Below are 20264 nucleotides of genomic sequence, written 5' to 3' on the forward strand. Positions count from 1 at the left end.
CACAAAATCCTTTGGGAACCTGGCTTTGCTTGGAAGTAGGGTTAAGAGCAATAATCTTTCCTCCTTACTACTAGACTCCGAAACATCAGTGAAATCTTTTCTATTAGGATGCATGTCTATTCCCACAGGGTCAAGCCAGTGCTCTATAACTCATCTTGCAAAATTGAAATACAATCTTTGATGATCAGAGTTGGGTAAGGATCAGAAAAATAGTCTGACACATTCCATCAGACAGGGATATACTGACAAAACTTTTTATTCAAGAAGCAGGATCTGCACAAAAAATATTTTCCCTGTACAAATAGAACAAGATTTCAAGATAAGACTCATTGGAAATGATTTAAGAGGAAGTTGAAATAATGTCCTCGATGAGAAGCCACCCAGCATCTGCATCAGGATTGTATCTGTAACCTCTTAACAGCATGGAGAAATAATTGTTTTGGTGCCCAATGGAAAAAGCAGCCTGAAATCCCATGTACAATATAATCAGGGTCCCAGTTCCTCATCTGCTCCTCTAAACACTACCTGGGAAGTATCACAGTGCCTTAAATGAGCAGAAGCAGACCTGAGATTAAGAAGGGATGTGAGACTTGCAACTGAGCTCAGACTAGATCTGATTAGGAAATTAGATTAGGAAATGACTTTACCTGGTACTGGAAATGAACTGTGGTGTTTTGTGTTGGAAGGAGGAACCATGTTTAGATAGAAAAATGAAACTGAGATTGAGGGGAAACTAATTTGGGGTGAGCTCAGTTTGGATTTTTGTGCCAAGGAAATGGGCTGAGAATTCCTAAGAAATTAGTACAAGTGGGTGAGTACAATTCACACTGCTCTGCCTGTGTTTTGCTTTCTTGCATCCTGGCCATGCAGGTTTGGGTTCTAAAGCTGAGAGAAGACCATGGTGTCTTTCCAAGAATGGTGTGGGGCAGGGAACTGGTCCCAGCAGTGCAGAGCACAGTAGATGCCCACGCTGGGAATCAAGCAAGCAATGCCCATCCCCACCAGGCACCGTGTTGCCGTTGTGTGCCAGTCACTGTTCCCAGAGCTGGAGCTGATCCTTTCTCAGCTTGATGCCCAGCCTGAGCCGTGGCAGGGGGGTCAGTTGTGGAGCTCCCAGTGCCCTGGGGAGGTGGCCCTGCCTGCAGCCCTGTCGAACTGGGGCTGTCCCTGATGCTAGTTTGGATTTGGCTGGGGCAGGTCCCTCTCTGGCATCCACCACATTGCATCTTCTAGCCCCTGGCTGTATTGGTCACCTACCATGTCTTGGGGCCTCACATGTTTGATTGCACTGTCTAAACCACTGAGCCCTGGGGATGGCGGTGCAAATGCAGTGAAAGGGAGTCAGCCCAGTCTCTGTCCTGATCCTGCTCAGGGTTGTTTTTCTTTACCTCACACACACTTCATCTGCCCACCAGGGGACAATGCAGCTGGTCCAAGTCCTGGGTAGCCCCTCACTGGTACTGAGGCTCAGCAAGATACCCCAGTTCTGGTGAGCCTTTGCTGGCATTTGCTGTGTCTTGTATGTGAGATGGAGCAGCTGGACTAGGTACAAAACCACTGGGTCTGCAGGTCCTGGGGTCCCTGTGCACCCTATCCCTTATTGTCCCTATTTGGGTTGGTGGCCAGAAGCTTAGTTTGAAGGGTGCTGGGGCAGAAGTCCCATCCCCAAAGGGTTGCAGTGATGCTGGGATCAGGTGTTGGGGACAGTTAATTTCCACCCTGCTCTTGGCTTCTGCTGTGGATTTGGGGGAAAGAGACATAGGACTCAAGGGACACCAAGACATTGCACCTCGGCAGACTTTGTGCTCTGGATGTTTCAGACATCCTTTGGGGCAGGAGTGCAGTCATGGATACTTGATGTCTGCAAAGTCACCCAGCAGTGTTTTATTTATATTTTTAGAAATGGGCCAAAACCTACAGGGATCCAGCAGCCAGTATGAGGTTATATTTTTTTGGAAGGGTGGTTGTCACAGGCACCAACACGGGTGACACCAGCACCCTATGTGATTAGCAGCATATCCCAGTGAGGTGATGCCCAGCCCTGCTGGGAGGCACTGATTATTTAACCCCTTGGGTGCTGGGGCATATCAGCAGTCAGATTTTCCCGAAGAAAAGAGATCCTCTGCAACAGCCCTTCCGCTCCGTTTGCCCCCAACCCCTGCAGCCATCAGTATTTAGGTGGAGGGGGCATCTCTGGCTGGGGGAAAAGCAGTGGCTGTGCCCGGAGGACGCACTGCATCGCATCTCAGTGCATCACATTACATTGCATCGCATCGCATTGCATTGCACTGCGCATCCTCCCTCCCCACCCCCTGCTGCTGCAGGCTCCCTCCCTCCCTGCATCCCTCCATCCTTCCCCCCCCATCCCTCCCTCCCTCCCTCCCTCTGCCTGCGCAGAGCCACGGACATGGCGCTCAACAATTTCCTCTTTGCCCAGTGCATCTGCTACTTCCTGGCCTTCCTCTTCAGCTTCATCGTGGTGGTGCCGCTGTCCGAGAATGGCAACGACTTCCACGGCCGGTGCCTACTCTTCACCGAGGGCATGTGGCTCAACGCCAACCTGACAGTGGAGAGGCAGCGCTTCACCGTGCAGGAATGGGGGCCCGAGGCCGCCTGCCGCTTCAGCATCTTCACCGGGCTCCTCTCCCTGCTGCTGGCCACAGTGCAGGCCTGGCGGACCCTCTTCTTCCTCTGCAAAGGGCACGAGGAGTAAGTACCCCCGGGGAGGGCAGGGGACTGGCCACCCCCTCTGCAGGTTGGGGCCGGGGGGGAGCAGCCTGGGGAAGAAGAGGTGAGCTGGAGTCTGGAAGCCTTTCCCCCTCCTCTCTCCCAGTTTTTTGTTTGGGCTTTGCACCATCCAGACCCTCCTGCTCCCCAGGAGGGGGTTTGGGGTGAGGCGATGCCTTGCTCGTGTCTGTCCGCACACGCACAACGTACATTCCCCCGAGCTTTCACTCACAGCCCTCTTGCGAGGTGAGGATGCTCCCATGCGGCCGTTCGGGGTCGGGGACCAGATTCAGCCCTGTGCACCCGCTGCCCTTGGCCAGTCTGCGAGCAGCGTCCAGCCGGCTCAGGCAGCCAGCTGCGGTGGGCACCACGGATGCTGCCTGCTGTGGGGCAATGTCAGGGCTGGGACTCCCAGGTGCCCCCTGGTCGTGGTGCTCCGGTGCTGCTACACGTCCCTTTAGAAGAACACAGGCCTTCCCTGACTGTACACTGGATGCTGTTTGATCAGCATGAAAAACCTCGGAACAACACGGTTGCATGGGGGAGGGGGAAAGAAGGGAGCAATTGGTGGTTCCCCCCCTATTTTTATCCGGCTCTTGTGGTGGACATGGCAACTATTGCGAACGATGATTATTGCTTGGTTACGACATGAGTGCAAAGCTGAGCACTCTCTGCAACAAGAGCAGGGCTGCACTGACAGTCTGTTACCTTTCTCAGACAAACTAAGATGCAGAAGACTCAAGCAAGAGTAGCTGAGAGGCCTAGTAATCCAGGTAGCAGCTCAGGAGAGCTCTGCTCTATGCTCAGCTCTCCAGTGGCCTGTTTGTAACCTCGGTAAAGCTGCTAGCAAAGGTAACTAAGGACGTGGGTGCTCCAGGGCCAGAGCCCTCCAAGCATCCAGCTACACAGAGGCGGGAAGGCAGGAGCAAGCGCTGGTGGCAGGCTAGACAAGGAAAGCCATTTTTCCCTTGTTACAGAGCCCATGACAAGAGTAAGTCATTTGTCTCCCGGTCTATTTGGACTAGAGATTTCTCAAGTCACTGGCTGCCACCCATGTCTGGGTTTATACAATAACCTGATGCTGGTAATATTCGGGATTGAATGAAGTGTTGTCTCTCTCACTCTTTCCAACCACTCTTGGACTGTCTAATCCTAAAACATATTGTAGCAAGTATAGAGTAGAAACTTATTTCCGTATTAAAACTTACCTTAGAAGATCTAAATTTAACCAGGGACTTCTTAATACATTTGAATCCCCCTTCTTCAGGTAATTCTGTTATAAACAGAAAAATAGGTGAGGCAGAGAGCCAGGTCAGCACTGACTTTCTACCAGCATGGCCGGGCCTAAGGAATCTCCGCCATTGTTTATATGCCCAGTGCAAATCAAACGCAACACTGAGCTCTGCTTCATCAGTGGATGATCAAATTCTAGACCTTGGTGCCTGTCTTTTGCTCCAGGGTAGGAACCAGAACGAGGACTGGAGGTCCCATGGTGGTGCACCAAATAGTCCTGGGAACCATTCCTTTTCTAGAGCTGTTATTAGTTCTATCGTTAGCTCTTTTTTTTAATTCAGTGGACAGCTAAAGCCTTTTCTAGCTCTCAGGCCGGAACACCATGATAAGGTGCTTAAAATAGATATGGCTTTAGCAACACGTGGAATGAAACCTAGGTTAGGTGTGAAATCAGTGCAGGGTCAGTGAACATGCAAAACTGTAGTGTGCTCATACTAGCTCCCTCTGCTATATGATGGGTGGCCCTGGCACTCTGCAGTCAAGAGCTGGTCTAGTCAAAGTCCAGTGCAGCTCAAGAGCAAGAATAGGATTCATCTCAGCATTCATCTAGCAGTCAGATGTCCCTGGATGTAGGTCCAACTTTAGTCTGTAAAGGCACTTCTGGAAGGTGATTTATTTCACTTCTTCTGTATCAGTGTTGGTATGGGATGGCTGGCCCTTTGAAGGGAACCTGGACAGTCCCCTCTGTAGCCGCATCAACCCAAGAACAAACATCCTAGCCCAGGTGGTAAATGTTTCCTATCTCATTTTATAGATGTCCTCCTGAGGTCACATATGTCTTAACCATGTATAGCACCTGTAGAAATTAGGATTGTTCAACCCCGAACCGTCCTAGGACTCAATCACTTACTCAAAAAGTCTCTAAGCTTTTCATTTAATGAGCCATCAGGGAAAAGAAATGATTGAGGTTTTTGTTCTCTGGAGTGAGGAAACTCCTTCTATCATCAGCGTAATGACAGGGGCACTGGTGGGCAATTTGTTGTATTTGCCCTTACCATCTAACTTAGATAGGATGACCTGCCTCCTGGAGTTGCCAGTCTTTCTCCAACACAGAGCAGATGTCCAGTTTTCAGATTATGAAAATTTCTGAGTGCTACTTAGAGCAGTTTTGTGTGTGAAGAGTTTGGTCAGATGAATGAAAAAAGGTTTAGAAAGTTTTAATTAACAAGAATTATGGGGTAGAGTTAAGCAGCTAACATCTTTCAGTGAACCTCAGTTCATCCCTCTAGAGGATTAAGGGCTCTCAGGTATTCTCAGGGTTGGAGAATGAGTGGACAATTGCTTGGCCTTATGGGACCACTGTATGCATCCCTCCCCATATACAAACCATGTGCCTGGGGCTGGCCCTGGAAGTGTAGACTAACTGGCTTGATGTAAAATGACATTCAGCTGACAGAAAGTAACATAATGACACTGAAGCCAGAGATATCCCAGGAGAAGCTAGCCTGCTCTGCAAATTGACCGTAAAACCGAAATTTGTGCCCTATGATGCCAGTACCGTGAGTTACATTGCTTAAAATGATTATAGCTATCAGTACTGTGTTGTTTTATTTTTAGTTTCCTTCTCCTAGGTAATTTTTGTCCCAATTATCCTTTTAGTCATGAAATAATTTTAGCTCCAGTTACTATATAATTTGAGCTAATGACATTTATTTTAACAATGGTGATTTTCATCATTACAGCTAATGAAAGCCATGCTGTGTATGAACAATCACTGCTTAGTATTTGTGATTTAAAGCCCTATCCTCTTATGGTAAAAAATAAAAATAAAAAGCGAAAGACCTTACAAATGAGGATAATGTGACTCAAAATCATAATCCATAGTTTTTCAATGATGTTAGGTGTTCTTAATTAAAGCAGATGTGTTTCAAATGGAAACTGGTATCTTTGACTGTGCCCAAGGTATGCTGCTTAGAGAGATTGCTGATGCTGTGTTTCAGCTGTTTATGAGTTACATTTTTCTTCCCTTTTATTGCAGCTCTTTCTTTTATGCCTTCCTGAATCTGCTGATCAGCGCCTTTGTGGTGTTTATCACATTTATTGCTAGCACTATAGTGAGTGTAGGATTTAACATGTGGTGTGATGCAATTACCGAAAAAGGGAGCATGCCAAATAGGTTAGTATTGAAGAATATGTTTTCTTTCTTTTTTTCTTTCTTTCTTTCTTTTGATATATGCAAAAATAAACAGTGTTGCTACAAACTGTGGTTATTACATGCAAGGTGAGCAAGAGGGAGAAGGCATCTGTAACGTGGAGATCCAGACTTTTTTTGTCTGGAATCAAAACATTGAAACTTTTTTGCTTTTAGTTTCCCAAAAAGCAAAGCAGTGTTGATTGTTTTTGTGGTGTTTCATGGCCTCTTAAAGAGTCCCCAGCATACGCAAAACCACAAGAAAAATATTATCATTTCCAAAGAAGAGCTAAGTTTGGAAATGCTCTGTGAAGGGAGGGAGTGTGGTCTTGCAAGCAGGGCAGGGGACTGGGATGCTCCTGGCTTGCTGTTCTGGCTCTGCTACTGACCCACTGTGTGACACTAGGCAAGTCACTCGTCCTCCCTGTGCCACCATGCACCATCATCTAAAAATGGGTACAGAGATGCTGGCCTCATAGCGGTGCTGTGGATACCCTGAGAGCCTCAGAATGGAAAGTACTTTATGAGTGCAAAGTACAGCTGGTCGGTACTTTATTACAATGCACAAAATGTACAGGTGCTAAAATGGTCTACTGTATTCCACAATGTTTATGCTTAGTGTAGGAAACGAATGATAGGTTGAGAGAGATTTTTCTATCAAAAAATGAAAAGAGAAGAAAAGGTGACATTTTATGTCATATGATATTGAATAACAGTACTACTTAAAGCATACATTTATGTTGCACATTGTCATATGTTGTAAAATGCCATAGTAAATGTTCTGTTTAGGACTGCAACGATTAATCGAATTATTCGAATATTCGGTTAAAAATTGTACCTCAATTACAAAAAACGCCTAATCGAATATTCGGATAAGAATCCAAGATGACCGACAGCACTGAAAAGGACAGAGAAGAGGCTGCAGAAATCAACCAAGAGATAGAAAGTCAACCTCAATATCCTGGGATTTTTTTCACACCACCAGTAAAAGTCCAAGTTATTTGTAAAATCTGTAGGCAGCCTCTATCTCACCATCAGAGTATCGTCTCCTTGCGAGAACATCCGAAACAAAAACACCCACACACTCCCTTCTTCTGAGGCTTTCCTGATGATGTCAAAAGGTAATGGAGGCTCATACACTTTGTTTCATGGAGGGGTGAAACGACCAAGCTGGGGTGACGCCAGATCTGTGTATGTGGGAGGCTCTGGGGGAGTGGGAGAAGAAGGTTTTGGGGAAATTGTTTTCATAATAACTTTAACAATGACACTTTATGGAAAATTGGTGTTATCACTGACATAATTACATGTATATTTTAAGTAATCATATGCCTCTTTTAGGCTACTTTTAGACAAAATTGGCAAGCCACGTAGTTACTGCAAAAACTTAATTATCTTTTGATAGAATATGTCATTTTGACTGTTTGAAACACATTTAGGATGTTGCTTCATCTTACACTTGGTTTGCCTGTTTGGAATCTCTGAAATAACTTTCTTTTTTTCCCCCCAAATGCCTTCTTTGGGTAGCTGTGAAGAGTTGCAGGATATAGATCTTGAACTGAACTTAGAAAACTCTGCTTTCTATGACCAGTTTGCTATTGCACAGGTAGGTCAGACTAGGTCATGGTTCTATTCCAGTTCATTTACCATTTTCTCATTGATCTGGGATTGTAGGAACTGAACTAGCATCCTCTGAAATCAATGTGAATGTTTACAATGATTTCAGTAAGCGCTGAATCAGGATGATAGTGAGTGGCACATTTGTATTTTAAATTCAAAATAGATAGTTTCAAATGTGAACATGTCAAAACCTGACTCTATCACTGATCTTATTACTCATCATGGAAAAGTTATTATTTCTGCAAAGGATAAGCTCTACAAAGGCCTCAACACTATGGTGTCCTGGAGCCCTTCCTTACAGTTGGGAATAAGAACAGAATGGCTGAACTGCATCAGACTGTAGGTTCATGTAGCTTTCTCTTCTATGGGTCTGAGCTCCCCTGTCTGAGCTCCCCTGACCCCATATAAATACAAGTCCAATCAAAATAATGAAAAATTATTGTCATTTAGATAGGGTTTTTTTCTGATGCATCTTTGTGAATTAGACCCCTAAGGCTGTAAGACCATTTTATTGAATATGTCAGCTCTGTCAATGCTCAAAGCCAATAAACATTCCCACCGTCCTTTTAAGACTTGAGCACTTAAACACATGAGCATATACTGGCACAGTTCTGCAAGCAGAACAGTCCCATTCATGCAAGGCTGCATTCATACAAATGCTTCTCAAGTTGTTCCTTGTGGGAAGATGCATTAGCTTGCCTGGGGCACTACTTGAAGGCAACTGTGCCTCTTGGACAAAAACTACCTTTATGTTTCCATTGCCAGCACTGGCATCTGAAGACTCAGCTCTGACATATCTGTCTGTAGGGCAGAGATATGTCATAACAGTGACCCCTTTGTATCATGCTAGCCCATATCCAAGCTGTATTTTGGTAGATTTTGCCAGGAGCCGTATCTAGCTCGCAACCTGCCAGCTAATGGGAGAGTAACCAAACTGAACCTGTTTATCAGGCATAGCTTTGAGTTCATGGGAACTAAATGTCCCAGCTGTGATATCAGGGTGGATTGTGGATAATCTATATGCAGGAGAAGGGTTTTCTCCAACAGGCAACCATGTCTAAATAGTCAAGGTCTGCACATGTAGTACTGCCATTGGAGGACAGTTAACCACAGCATATTGCAGAAGGGTCAGCCCAAGCTGTTGGAACAAGGTCCCCCTTCCAATCCACGTCCCTCCAGACCTGGGTGCTGCTAGCCTGCAAGGTGCAGCCTGTGCTCCTGTAAGCTTGGCAAACACCCGCGTATGAGGAGCCTGGGAGTGGAATAGCTCCAAGGAAACACCGTTCAGCTGCAGGAGCTGAACCTGGTAGTGGCAAAGGGAACCCTGAGGGAGATTATTAGAGAAGAGAACCAAGCAGGGAACAAATCCTGCAGTGTTGTCTTCTAGAATCTGGGACATGGTAAGCAGAGCTGAATGATGGCAGGAAAATGGGTTTGTCTGTGGAATGCAAATCGGTTTCTTTGAGTCAGGTAGAATGAGAAACCCAAGAATAGACTAGACTTACTGGAGAAAACAAACTTACTTCTTTGTGAGTGCAATGGTTTCCTACAGCAGGCTTTACTCACTAGCAGTGCTCTGAATGGAGACATCAAGACTGCTGACAATTTAAGAATTACAAAGATGGGCTCTGGATAAAATCTGGAAGGGAAAAAACAGGCAGATTAGTTACAGCATATGTACATATGCACGCACAAGCGCACACAGACACGGACAAACACACAGAGCCCACTTCTCTCTGCTTCCCTCCATTCTGATTTTTCCATCACATCAGAATGACTTTGGGAGTTTCACTGAATTTGGCTGAATCTATTCAAATTCTTTCATATCAAATATGCCAAGAATAACAACAATATTAGATATCTGAATGTTTTTAAAATAACATTTTATTAATGAAATAGCACTTAAGAAATGAATACAAGACTTCCAATTCTCTCTATATTGTCATATAAAGCCAAATGAATATCTTCTTATTCACAGGGTTTGTAGAATAGCTCAAAAATATTTTTACTGGTGAACTGAGAGAGCTGTAAGCATGGGCAGAAGTACTTAGGAGACTTGCCAAAGTGCATAAGATATGTAGGAACGTAAACTCCCTTTAAAAACAGTGCCGTTGGTTATCCAAATTGGCTATTGGAGTAAACAGCTGTGTTACTGTCTGGAAGTGTTTAAATTGTTTTTATTTTTTTAATAAAAAGTGCAGTATGTCAAAACTGAAACACAGGGATTCAATTAGTGTTTCTTTGCTAAAGGCATAACAGAACTAAAGTGGAATTTCTGCCAGAAAACCTTATTACAAATGAACTTCCTCTGAGACATCAGAGGCCCACATTCAAGTACCTGAACCAGTAAAGTGTAGTTATTTCTACAAAGTTGAACAAGAGAGATTGATCAGTTGGTGATGGGAGTTTTTGAAGATATGGGAATTTAAGCTTAGCTCTCGCATATCACATATAAAACAGCCATCAGGCATTTGGATGCACTGGAATGGATTTCTCTCTGGATTCATCCTAGTGTGAACTAGTTACCCTGGAATGTAACAGGTTTATTGATGAGATTTTCTCCATAATATTTTGAATAGAAGTGCCTTAAAATTTATACTTCTGCAGGGGATAGTGGCAAGGCCCAAAGAACCTGGGAAGGAAGTTTTTGAAAGTGTCTTAAAATATAATGCAATTCCAAAATAACTAAACTAAATTGAAACAATCTCAAGAACTTTGGGATGGATGGAATGTCAAAATGGGAAGGTCAGCAGCTGCATGTGGATTATACAGAAAACTTTGTTATTGTCTTTAGCACTTTTTGCTTTATTTTTTTTCTAATAAATAAAGGGATTTTCCTTTAAGCTAGGAATAACCTGACAGGATTGAGAAACTGTGGGGCCAGGACCTCACTGGGTAGAAGTTGGGATGACTACATGGGTTTAGGTTGAGTTGAGATTCTGGTCTTCACCTGGACAGTTGACTTCAACTTTACAAAACACTACTGACCTCTACCATTTCTTTTCTTCTCTAGTTCGGTCTCTGGGCTGCCTGGCTGACTTGGCTGGGAATTACCATTCTGGCTTTCCTGAAGGTTTATCACAACTACAGACAGGAAGATCTGCTAGACAGCCTGATCCATGAGAAGGAGCTGTTGCTAGGAAGATCCTCTTCACGAACCTCTTTGCAAGATGAGAAAAGTGGCATGATCTAAACTGTAAGCGAATTTCCAGGGCAGGTTCTAGATTTTGTAATTCAGTAGTGCAAGCTAAAGTTGAGTCAGAGAATTGAGTGAGTGAGATCTTTTTTTTCCTGAAAAGATGTGTATTTGGGAACCACTCAGTTCCTTAATGACAAATTCTTGGCAGACATACTTTTGTTAGGACACAGACAATGAACTGTCCCATGTGCCATTAATGCAGCAAACTCTGTCCTGAACATGCAGGGAGCAGCACTAGTTGTAACTGGCTGTTGCAAGCAGAGTTCCCACGTGCTATTGCTGACCTTTGGGGGAAGTGACCACTTTTGAGGACTTTGCTAGCAAGACCAGACTACACAATCTAGACTATTTCTTCAAACTATACTGCAACAACAGTTGTAACTGGGGCTGTGTCCAGTTCCTTCTCTCTCCCTCTCCCTCCTCTTGCCAGTAATGCTGCCCCTATTCTCACATTATTCTAGGTAACTGCTGCTCCGATCCAGGTACAGATGGGGCTTTTGCTGTCTCTGCTTTTGCTGTGTGTGGACACAGTGCTGACAAACCTGTTGCTCCTGCTCCAATTATGAGTTAGTTTAGAACATAGGGACCTTTGTTCCTGACTTTGTTCTTAATCTTAGACAGTTGTAGTGAATTTCATGAGACCACTATATTCTTAAAATATCTGTAAAAAGCTGTATATCAATTGGAGGGATGGTGGAGAATATTTGTGTTTTTGTTTCTTCTTAGATTTTTGCATGACCAACATTTATTATGACTTCCTAAAATGTAGTGTAGCTAGCAGTTGCTGAAATTTGCATAGTAAGAGATTAAGCTAAATAGATAATATTAATGCTTGCACATTCATTTGTATAACTTGGTCCCTATTACTGTATACTATTCAATTTTGAGTATTAGAATTTATGTATGATGTCCATTTCATAGAAGGTATGCAAAATTATTGTGAATATTTGCATAGGTAGTTCAGTTCTGAATAGTCCCATTCTCCCCACTCACAGGGAGGAGTACCAGTGCTAACGATTTTTGCTGTGAAAAGGGAGAAGAATTGTAATTTTCACAAAGCTCACTAGTGACTTTGTTGTTGCTTTGGGGTTTTTTGGCCAGTGCTTCAATGAAAAAGGTGAATTGTTTGAGTTGAGAAGGAGATCCAACAATTAGGAAGAATCCCTCAGATGAGTGTGGGATTTGCATGGCAGAGAACAAATGCTGTGCTAGAATATAGGCAGTTATCCCCAGGCACAAGATACACGGCAGTCCATGATTCAGCAGAAAACTTAAGTAAACAGCTAAGTTTAGGTGCAAGAAGATTTTTGGTGGGTACGCTGACACTGCTGCTTGAGCTGAGACTGAATTTATTGCATCATGAGTGCAAACCATTTGCATCTATATTGCCTGGTATGTGGGGAGGGAGGGAAAGAAGGTAGCAGACTTCTACCCCATCCGTCCTCAGTTTCCCTGTCTAGAGAGCCAGCTGCTTGCTCCACACTTGAGGTCTTGTGCAAGCCAGCATGCAGGCAGACTGGATGAACAGGCACTCTGGCTTTGAACAAGAGCTCCAGCCTGTAGCTGGCACAACTGTGCAGATTTACTATTGTCTTCTGGGAACTATTTGGTGCTTAAAGATAAGTACCTGCTTAAATGTTTGGCTGAATCAGAATTTGGAAGCATAATAAGCCCCTGAATTTCTAAGCGTTTTAGGGCATAAAATCCAAGATTACATTTAACAGCCAAATTGCTCTCATAGGTTTAGGAAAAAAACCCTCCATGGGTTATAAGCAGGAAGCAGGCCCTGCTAACCTACAATGCTTATAATCCTAGCTGGTCAAGGCTGCCTGTAGAGAGATCCTGTTTTTCAGCATTGATTTCTGCCCACAATGGAATACAATTCCTTTGAAAGCTTTACAGCTGGGGCTTCTTTGCAGTTGTGAATTGATATCAGAGGAAGAGAGAGGCAATCCTCAGAGAGAGAGAATTAGAAATCAAGTTAGTTAATACCAATTTAAAATTCAAAAAGATCAGGACTGCTGGAATATTTTTTAAATTCAGTTGGTCTAATAAGAGAGAGACTCTTGCAGACACCTAAGTGCTTTGCCAGGGAGCCTTCCCCTTCATGTCCTGAAGAAAGACTTGGGGCCTGACAGTCATCCTGTTTCCTCAGCTGACTGTTTCCCCAGCTATTTTTCCAACTGTAGAAAACTTTATTTCTCCTTCCAAACTTGCCTTGAATTTCAGAGTCAGCAGTGATGTCTCCTCCCACAAATTACCTCAGTGCATGCCTAATTCCTCTCATGGGACCATGCTGCTGCTTTGTATAATGTGTTTTTGCAGGTGCCAAATCAGACTTAGGCTGAAGTAACTTGTGGGTTGGGACCAGAGTTCCCTTTTCCTTCCCTGATGGTTTAGAGAACTGGGAGGCAGGGGGCAGCAAGTGCCTTTTCATTGTCTCTCCTCTGAGGCACAAGAGCTAGAGCTCAGTCACTGTCTGTGAGGAGTAAGAGGATCCTGCTTTCTGGTGAGGTTGTCCAGAGCTGATGCTCTTGTCTACTCTTTCCCCAGGTCTCTGGGTCTTTTTTTCCTTCCACTTCCATGAGAAGCAGCAAACACTCAGCCTGGAATTTCTAGTCTTGTTGGGTTTTGTGGGTAGTGTTTTCACTAGTATTTGTCACCCTTACACAGTCTTCACTGTTCTGCAGCTCAAAAGACAAAAAGTGTTTTTTTAAAAACACCTGGGGCAGGCAGGATCCCATCTCCAAGTAAAACTCAATAGGAATGAGATACCTCACTTCTTTAGCTGCCTTTGGAAATCCCAGCCCAAAACAAGTACATGTACAAACTCAAATACTAGCTTTGACACCAATGCTAAGTCTCTTCGATTCATTTACCTAGATGAATTCTCCTATAGCCAGTTGCATTTATCTGCAAGTGTAACGATGCCTTGGCTGTTGGAGTTGGCTTGTAAGATGGAAATATGTTGAGGCTCTACTTTGAGTCCCGCGTGCAAAAGGTTTCTCCTCCCCAGCTTCACACACTCGACCAGGTGGAGTGAGGCAGGCAGCCAGCTAGGGAGCATCAGCGATGTTTAAAAGCAAGACTAGTTTTGAAGGAAACCTCCGAGCAGGTGAGAGGCAAGAGTGTGCGGTGAGCAGCTCTCTGGCTGGTTTGAGGGAGGAAATGCATATAGTGCAAGGATGCTGTGTCTGAGCCTGCTTGAGCTTTTTTGTAGATTTCTGCAAACTCTTCCCCTAAAGCTTGGACACCCAGACCAACCTGGAGAAGCCAGGCTGAAAATGTGTTAGAAAGACAGTATTATTTATAAATACACTCACACATATGCACACACGCATGTATCTCTTTTGCACCATTCTAACCTCTGCTTGTACTTATCTGTTGCCAAACAGTGCAGAGTTTGGCTGGAGTAGGAGTTTGTCTTAGTGATATTTCAAAGGCTTCTTTAATCTGCCTTCTCCAAAAGCAGGCCTCTGGGAACACTCTAGCAGGAAGGGTATTTAAAGAAGTTGAACCCTGTGTGGTATCTATGTTTGTATTTTTTTATTGTTATATGATACAAAGGGAAAATCTTTGTGGCCTCTGCCCATGCAGGCCCTCCTGCTGCTGCCCGTAGCAAAGCTGTGGGCCACGCCGATGCAGACTGCGGGTTGCAGTCATTTGGATGCTACATTCCCTGTGATTCAATGAGCCTTTGCTTTGGCCTGTGTAAATTACCAGTAGGAGAGTGAGAGTTTTCACAGAGCCTTACATTGTCAAATGCAAACTGATGCTGCTCTCCAACACACTGGAGTATTGCCACAAAAGTATTTTGTTATACTGAAAATATTACACGTGTCCTGGCTACCATCTGTGTTTAACTTCCCTGTCAATTCCCTGTCAGCAGTGCACATTGGGTTAGAAAAATATGAGCTAAAAAGTTTTGGTTGAGTTTTTAGATCAATGCTAGTTTTTTATTTTATTTTCTTAAAGAAACAATTGAAGCCATTTTTTGGAATAGAATTTTCTCCTGAGGGCAAAAAGGCTCATAGCATCTTATCCCATGAATCCATGAGACATCTTTCATCTGTGGACTTTCAGTAGGAATCACAAAGACAACAGCCTGATGAGTCACTTTAAAAACTGAAGAACACATGCTTGCTATGGAAAATAATCATTTTGCTTAGAAAAATAATCATTATAATAATCAGTGACAGATGCTTGAATACATAGACCTCATTCATGAAGGCATTTAGTGTCAGGGAGGTGACATATGTGTGTATGTAGCATACACACAGATATATACCAGAGACGAATCCCATTGCTTAACTATGATACGGGTATAAACTCTCCTGTTAACAGGTAGAGTGGGTCAGAGTAGTTGTTAGGTTGCCTTTACTTTCTACACTGCCTTTTTCTTAGCTTTAGTATCTGTGAAGTGACACTTCGGATATGACATCCAAAGGTGGATGTGGTTGCGATGTGAGAGGAGTGGGAAAGCACTGGGCAGTGCACTAGCTCCGAAGGGCTCGGGTGTGTTTCTAACGGGGGGTTGCAGGTGCTTTAACTCCTCCTGCCTCCGACTACCCTTCTGATGTTATCCAGCATCTGTCCTGCTGGGAACAAAGAGTTGCAGTTCTCTTCATGGCCTTCCCTCAGCTACACAAAACATTGGAGATTTACCCTGTGTAGAATTCAGGAAGGAAGCAGAGTTGAAGGAAATAGGAGCACGCACTTTACAGTTTTATTGCATGACCAGAGGGTACATTTCACTCTGAACAATATTCCCAATTCAGGAATTCTGCCCTGTGGTCTCCTAAATGACAAGTGACCCTGTCATGGACATGATCCTGTCATGAATTCAAGATAATTTAAAATACAGACATGCAGGAGACAAACAGAATATATTTTGAAAACAGTCTCAACACCTCATTTTGCAAACCATATTCTTCTGCAACACAATGCAATATTCTGACTCAAAACAGCTAGCCTGTTTTTAATAGATAGTCAATTGTTTGTGGAAGAAAAGATAAGGTGACAAAGGGGAAAAAAAGATGTATTTAAAATAGTTACATAGTGGTAGGAGCCTAGACGGGAGAATTCATTTCAAAATTTTTTTATTTTCTTATTCAGAGAAGAAACTCAAGCATATATTTGGTGTAGGAAGTTGGTATACATTTCCTGAAGACAGAAACACTACATGCTATCATGTAGACTTTATGTTAGAACCGGGTTTTCAGAACAACCTCTAAACACACATCAGTCTGTGTTATGGGTCTTAGAAAACACAGAATCAGATGTGCTAATTCAAAACTGATGTCACCTGCAAAACGTTCAGTACAAGAAAGAACATGCAAACCTTGTGTTTGAGTGAATGTGGCTTTTATCATCCCTCTTCTCCAAAGCTCACACCCCATACATAATGTATCTAAAATCACTTTTGCATTTTTCTGACAAAAATTCAGACAGTCATGTAGACTGGTCAGATTTACAGTTTATAATCTGATTTGGATTTTGGTGAAACTTTTGTCTCTGCTTTTAAATCCGCTTGGGTGTGAACATCCTTGAACTAATGAGAATCCTGTCTGTATCCAGATCCTAAATTTGCATCTCAGATCATTTCCTCTGCTGATGGAAATAACCCATTTTTATCTCATTGGAATTTTTGCTTTCAGGGGAAGACCCTGGAGACCATAAATATTCTTTCCTTATGCTTAGGCAGTTTGGGAAGAGACTCAGCTTTTGCATGGCTAGTTTCCACACCTGCATACAGTGAGAAAATGCTCATAGAGCTTCAGGAGTGCTGACATTGTTTTAGAGATATTTCTGTTCATAGTTTTCACCTTATCCCCTAAAGTGTATGTTTCTATTCCTGTCCTCCATAAGAAAGAGTAAATCTATTCTGAACTGTATTTTAGTATTCACAGATATACACCCAAGAGTTTTTTCGTGGTTTTTTTTTTTTTTTTTTCTGAAGTGGCAAGATTCCACTTAGTAATTTCTGAATCAACAACTGCATAGAAGACAGCACTTTGAAATAATCCTGGCATAGAAGGGAGAAATCACAAGTGCACTCTCAAAACACTTTATGGTTGTTTCTGATAGGTTAGACTGCAGTTTGCTTAATATATAGTAAGTACTGTTTATTTAAATGCAGGCATATAATTAATAGTATCTTTCCGTTCTGTTGTTGGGAAGAATAGTCATATAGCAATGCTTTCTCTTGAAATTTAGTTTCTTTTGTCCAGGCCAAAGAGTGTAATTAATTGAACTGATATTGCAAACACAGATTAATGTGAATGTATTCACCTGAATGCTTAAACTTTTCTACCTCTCATAGCTGCTATAATTGCTCGAACTGTTGTTGCACACAATAGTCAAAAGAACTGGATCTATATACGAGTCTAAATCCTATTTTCATAGATGACTTAAGGATTTAGGAACTAACTCTTACTAGTTTACTGTGAGATCATATTCCCTTAGAAATGGGCATAGACACCTAAGAAGGGCTGTGGTGGTTTTGGAACCAAATTAGAAGTTGGGGGAAAAGAATCCTCTGATTGGTCAAATAATGACACGTTTAGTTTTTTCTCACCAAAAAGAAAAGCCAGCAACCTTGATTTATTAGACGTAGAAGGTTATGGGTTACCTGAAATGTTGCATTTCACTGGGGGCCAGAGTGATGAGCTGTCTTGTTAATACGGCTCAAAGAGGCCTTTCCCACAGTCAGATACCTACAGAGCAGTCACCCCAAATGTGAGAGGTGCTGGTTTAATCCCCTCCTCTGCTGAGGAGATATGAACCCCATCTACAGGGCAAATGCTCCCACCACAATGTTATTCTAGATCTTCCTCAAATCCTCCCAGTGGAGCTTTTTCCACTTGGCTTAAAATTCTGAAATAATGACTTTTTAGCCTCATGGTTGTGATGTGTATCAAGGAGATAAAGCACTTAGCAACAAGAAATGCTCATTGAAATAGCTTGAATTATTTGTATAACGTGGAAACTCAGTTTGAGAAGTTTTTACCCCTGCCTTTCCACTGGATTTTATTGTAAAGTGAGGGCTGAGATAACCTACAAGGAGGTGGGAACGAAGTTCAATTTTACCATTGACCTCCTGGGTGAATTCTCACGTAAGTGGGTAAATAGCCCTATGAGGAAGCTATGCTTCACCTCCTCCCTGTTTTTTCCCCCATTTTCCCCAAATTAGGGCAAATTTGACTTGACTGTGTAAACAGGTTCTGAACAGGGTTTATGAATGTGAATGAAACTGAAGTTCCTATGGCAAATTTTGCTTTTTGAAAAAAAAAAAGAAAAAAGAAAAGTCTCCCAGTTTTTCTGTTTTATCACTCGGGCTCTTTACAGTCTGGCGCCAAATCCTTCCTTTTACATAAGCCAGACCCAATTCTGGTGACACATTACTTTAACAGATTCACACGACTGGTGCCAGCATTCCCTCGAGGAACCCAGTGGCTTTAAACTAGTGAAATATTAGACCATAGATCAGGAAAGTAAGGCAGTAAAGTGTTTGAAAATCAACTGTCATAGTATTCCACATGATACAGACCAGAGCTTTTCATCCACTGATTCCTACAGCAAAGGGAATTATTTTTCCCTGTAAACACTGAGAAGTTGAATAATTTGTGTCTAAAATACAGCACATCTTTCTACAACATGCCGGATCTTGATTTAACGAATTAACCACTTCCACGTTCAAGGCTGCTGCCGTGGTTTTAACCCTCATTGTTAAAACAGTGTTCAGTATTTGACTTCAGAAGGTGCTAACAATCCCCTTATCAAACCACAGTCTTTAAGAGCTGAAAACAGTCTTTTTGCCAAATCATCCTGAGGAGATCCTTGCTGAGCAGCATCCTTCAGGGTGGGGAGGAGGAGGACTGCGCTGGGGTCTGTGACCGGTGCACACCGGTGGCATCCAAGTGGTATTGCTCAAACACTCTCCAAACAAAACCAGTGCTGTTTCTCAGCCCAAGCTGCACAACTGAGAAATCAATATATTGTGATCTAAAGTACACTGCTAAAAGGTTTTTGCAGGTTTATATTAAAAAAAAAAAATCAGTTCCACTGACATCTCCTTCCCCTGAGTCGCTGCTTCTCTAAAAACACTCCTGCAAAGTTTCAAGAGGGCTTTCTTGACATCAGACTGATCAAGCCTTATTTCTCACGTCTTTTTCTGTCAGAGGCAGACAAGCACTGCTGAGGGGGACAGGAGAGTGCCACAAATCAGAATAAAATCAGTGAGGAAAACTGTTAGTGCATTTGCTATGAGGGATTTCAACACTCAGGCTCTGAGGAGAGGGACCCAGCATGGCAGCGCCCGTGCTGGCAGAGCTGACGCTGATTTTGGGCTTAGCTCGGCCTGTTTGGTCTCAGTCAACTCACGCAGCTTCATAAACCGCAGAACATTGGTGGCACAAGGTTTGGGCAAATTGCTTCAGAAAACCTCTGCTTTCAGTGCTGGTGGCTCCCCAACCCCCACAGCTGGCCCATTGCCCTGTGCAGCTCGTGACTTGTGTGGTGTCAAGCCTGTTGTGGACTGTTCTCAAATCACTGTAGACTTGCCATTAGTGAAAAGAGCACGTTAACAACCTTGCTATAGTTTTAAAAGGTTTGTCTGTCGTGTGGTACCACCTGCAAAGGTCTGAAGTGGATCTTTATTGCTTACATTCAGAGCAGGGCCTGAAAGCATTTCAGCTTCTCTGAAAATGTATGTCCTGTGACTTATATATTTGTGAACTGTTGTCTCTTATAGCCACTTGAGAAAAGCTTTATAAAAGTCTAGATTAAACACCATGTTATGCTGCTAAAGAGGTCCCTGTATAATGGATATTTTGGAGCAACAATAGAACAGTTTTGTATAATTTGTTTAAGCACTGAAAGCAGGAGAGGGGCAGATCCTTAGCTGGTGTACATAGTTTAGCTTTGTGAGCCATACTGGAGCCATGCCAGCCTGCACAAGCTGAGAATAGAGCTTGGTGTATTTTGAATATTCTCTCTCATGCTTTGTATGGTCCTTTGCAGTGTAATGACTGCTGATTTGGAGCATTAATTGCATGATTTCCACAGAAACAGAGTTGGAGTTATGTTTATTATTGTTTTGATACAGTATCAAAAGGGAAGACTTTTATTAACATTTTTAATATAGCCATTTGTAAACATCTGGCAAATAAAAATTGTAAGTCCAATCCTCCTACTAATGAAGCCATTGAAAAAGTTTCCTTTGGCTTTAATAGGAGCTGGAATGAGTTCAATATAGGTGATATATTCTAGTGTAACTGATAATGAATTAATGTGTTT

At 43.0% G+C, this 20264-nt stretch overlaps 1 protein-coding gene across 1 annotated transcript; it reads left to right on the top strand.

Moving 5' to 3' along the window:
• The first annotated feature begins 2299 nt into the window (after nt 1-2299).
• On the top strand, nt 2300-10961 carry TMEM179 (transmembrane protein 179). Its single transcript, XM_026075966.1, has 4 exons — nt 2300-2709; nt 5999-6136; nt 7676-7754; nt 10782-10961. The coding sequence occupies exons 1-4, from the start codon at nt 2408-2410 to the stop codon at nt 10959-10961; spliced, it is 699 nt and encodes a 232-aa protein (XP_025931751.1). The 5' UTR covers nt 2300-2407.
• Nucleotides 10962-20264: the final 9303 nt, after the last annotated feature.

This window comes from Apteryx rowi, unplaced genomic scaffold (genome assembly GCF_003343035.1).
Source record: "Apteryx rowi isolate R43461 unplaced genomic scaffold, aptRow1 scaffold_415, whole genome shotgun sequence".
Lineage (NCBI taxonomy): Eukaryota > Metazoa > Chordata > Aves > Apterygiformes > Apterygidae > Apteryx > Apteryx rowi.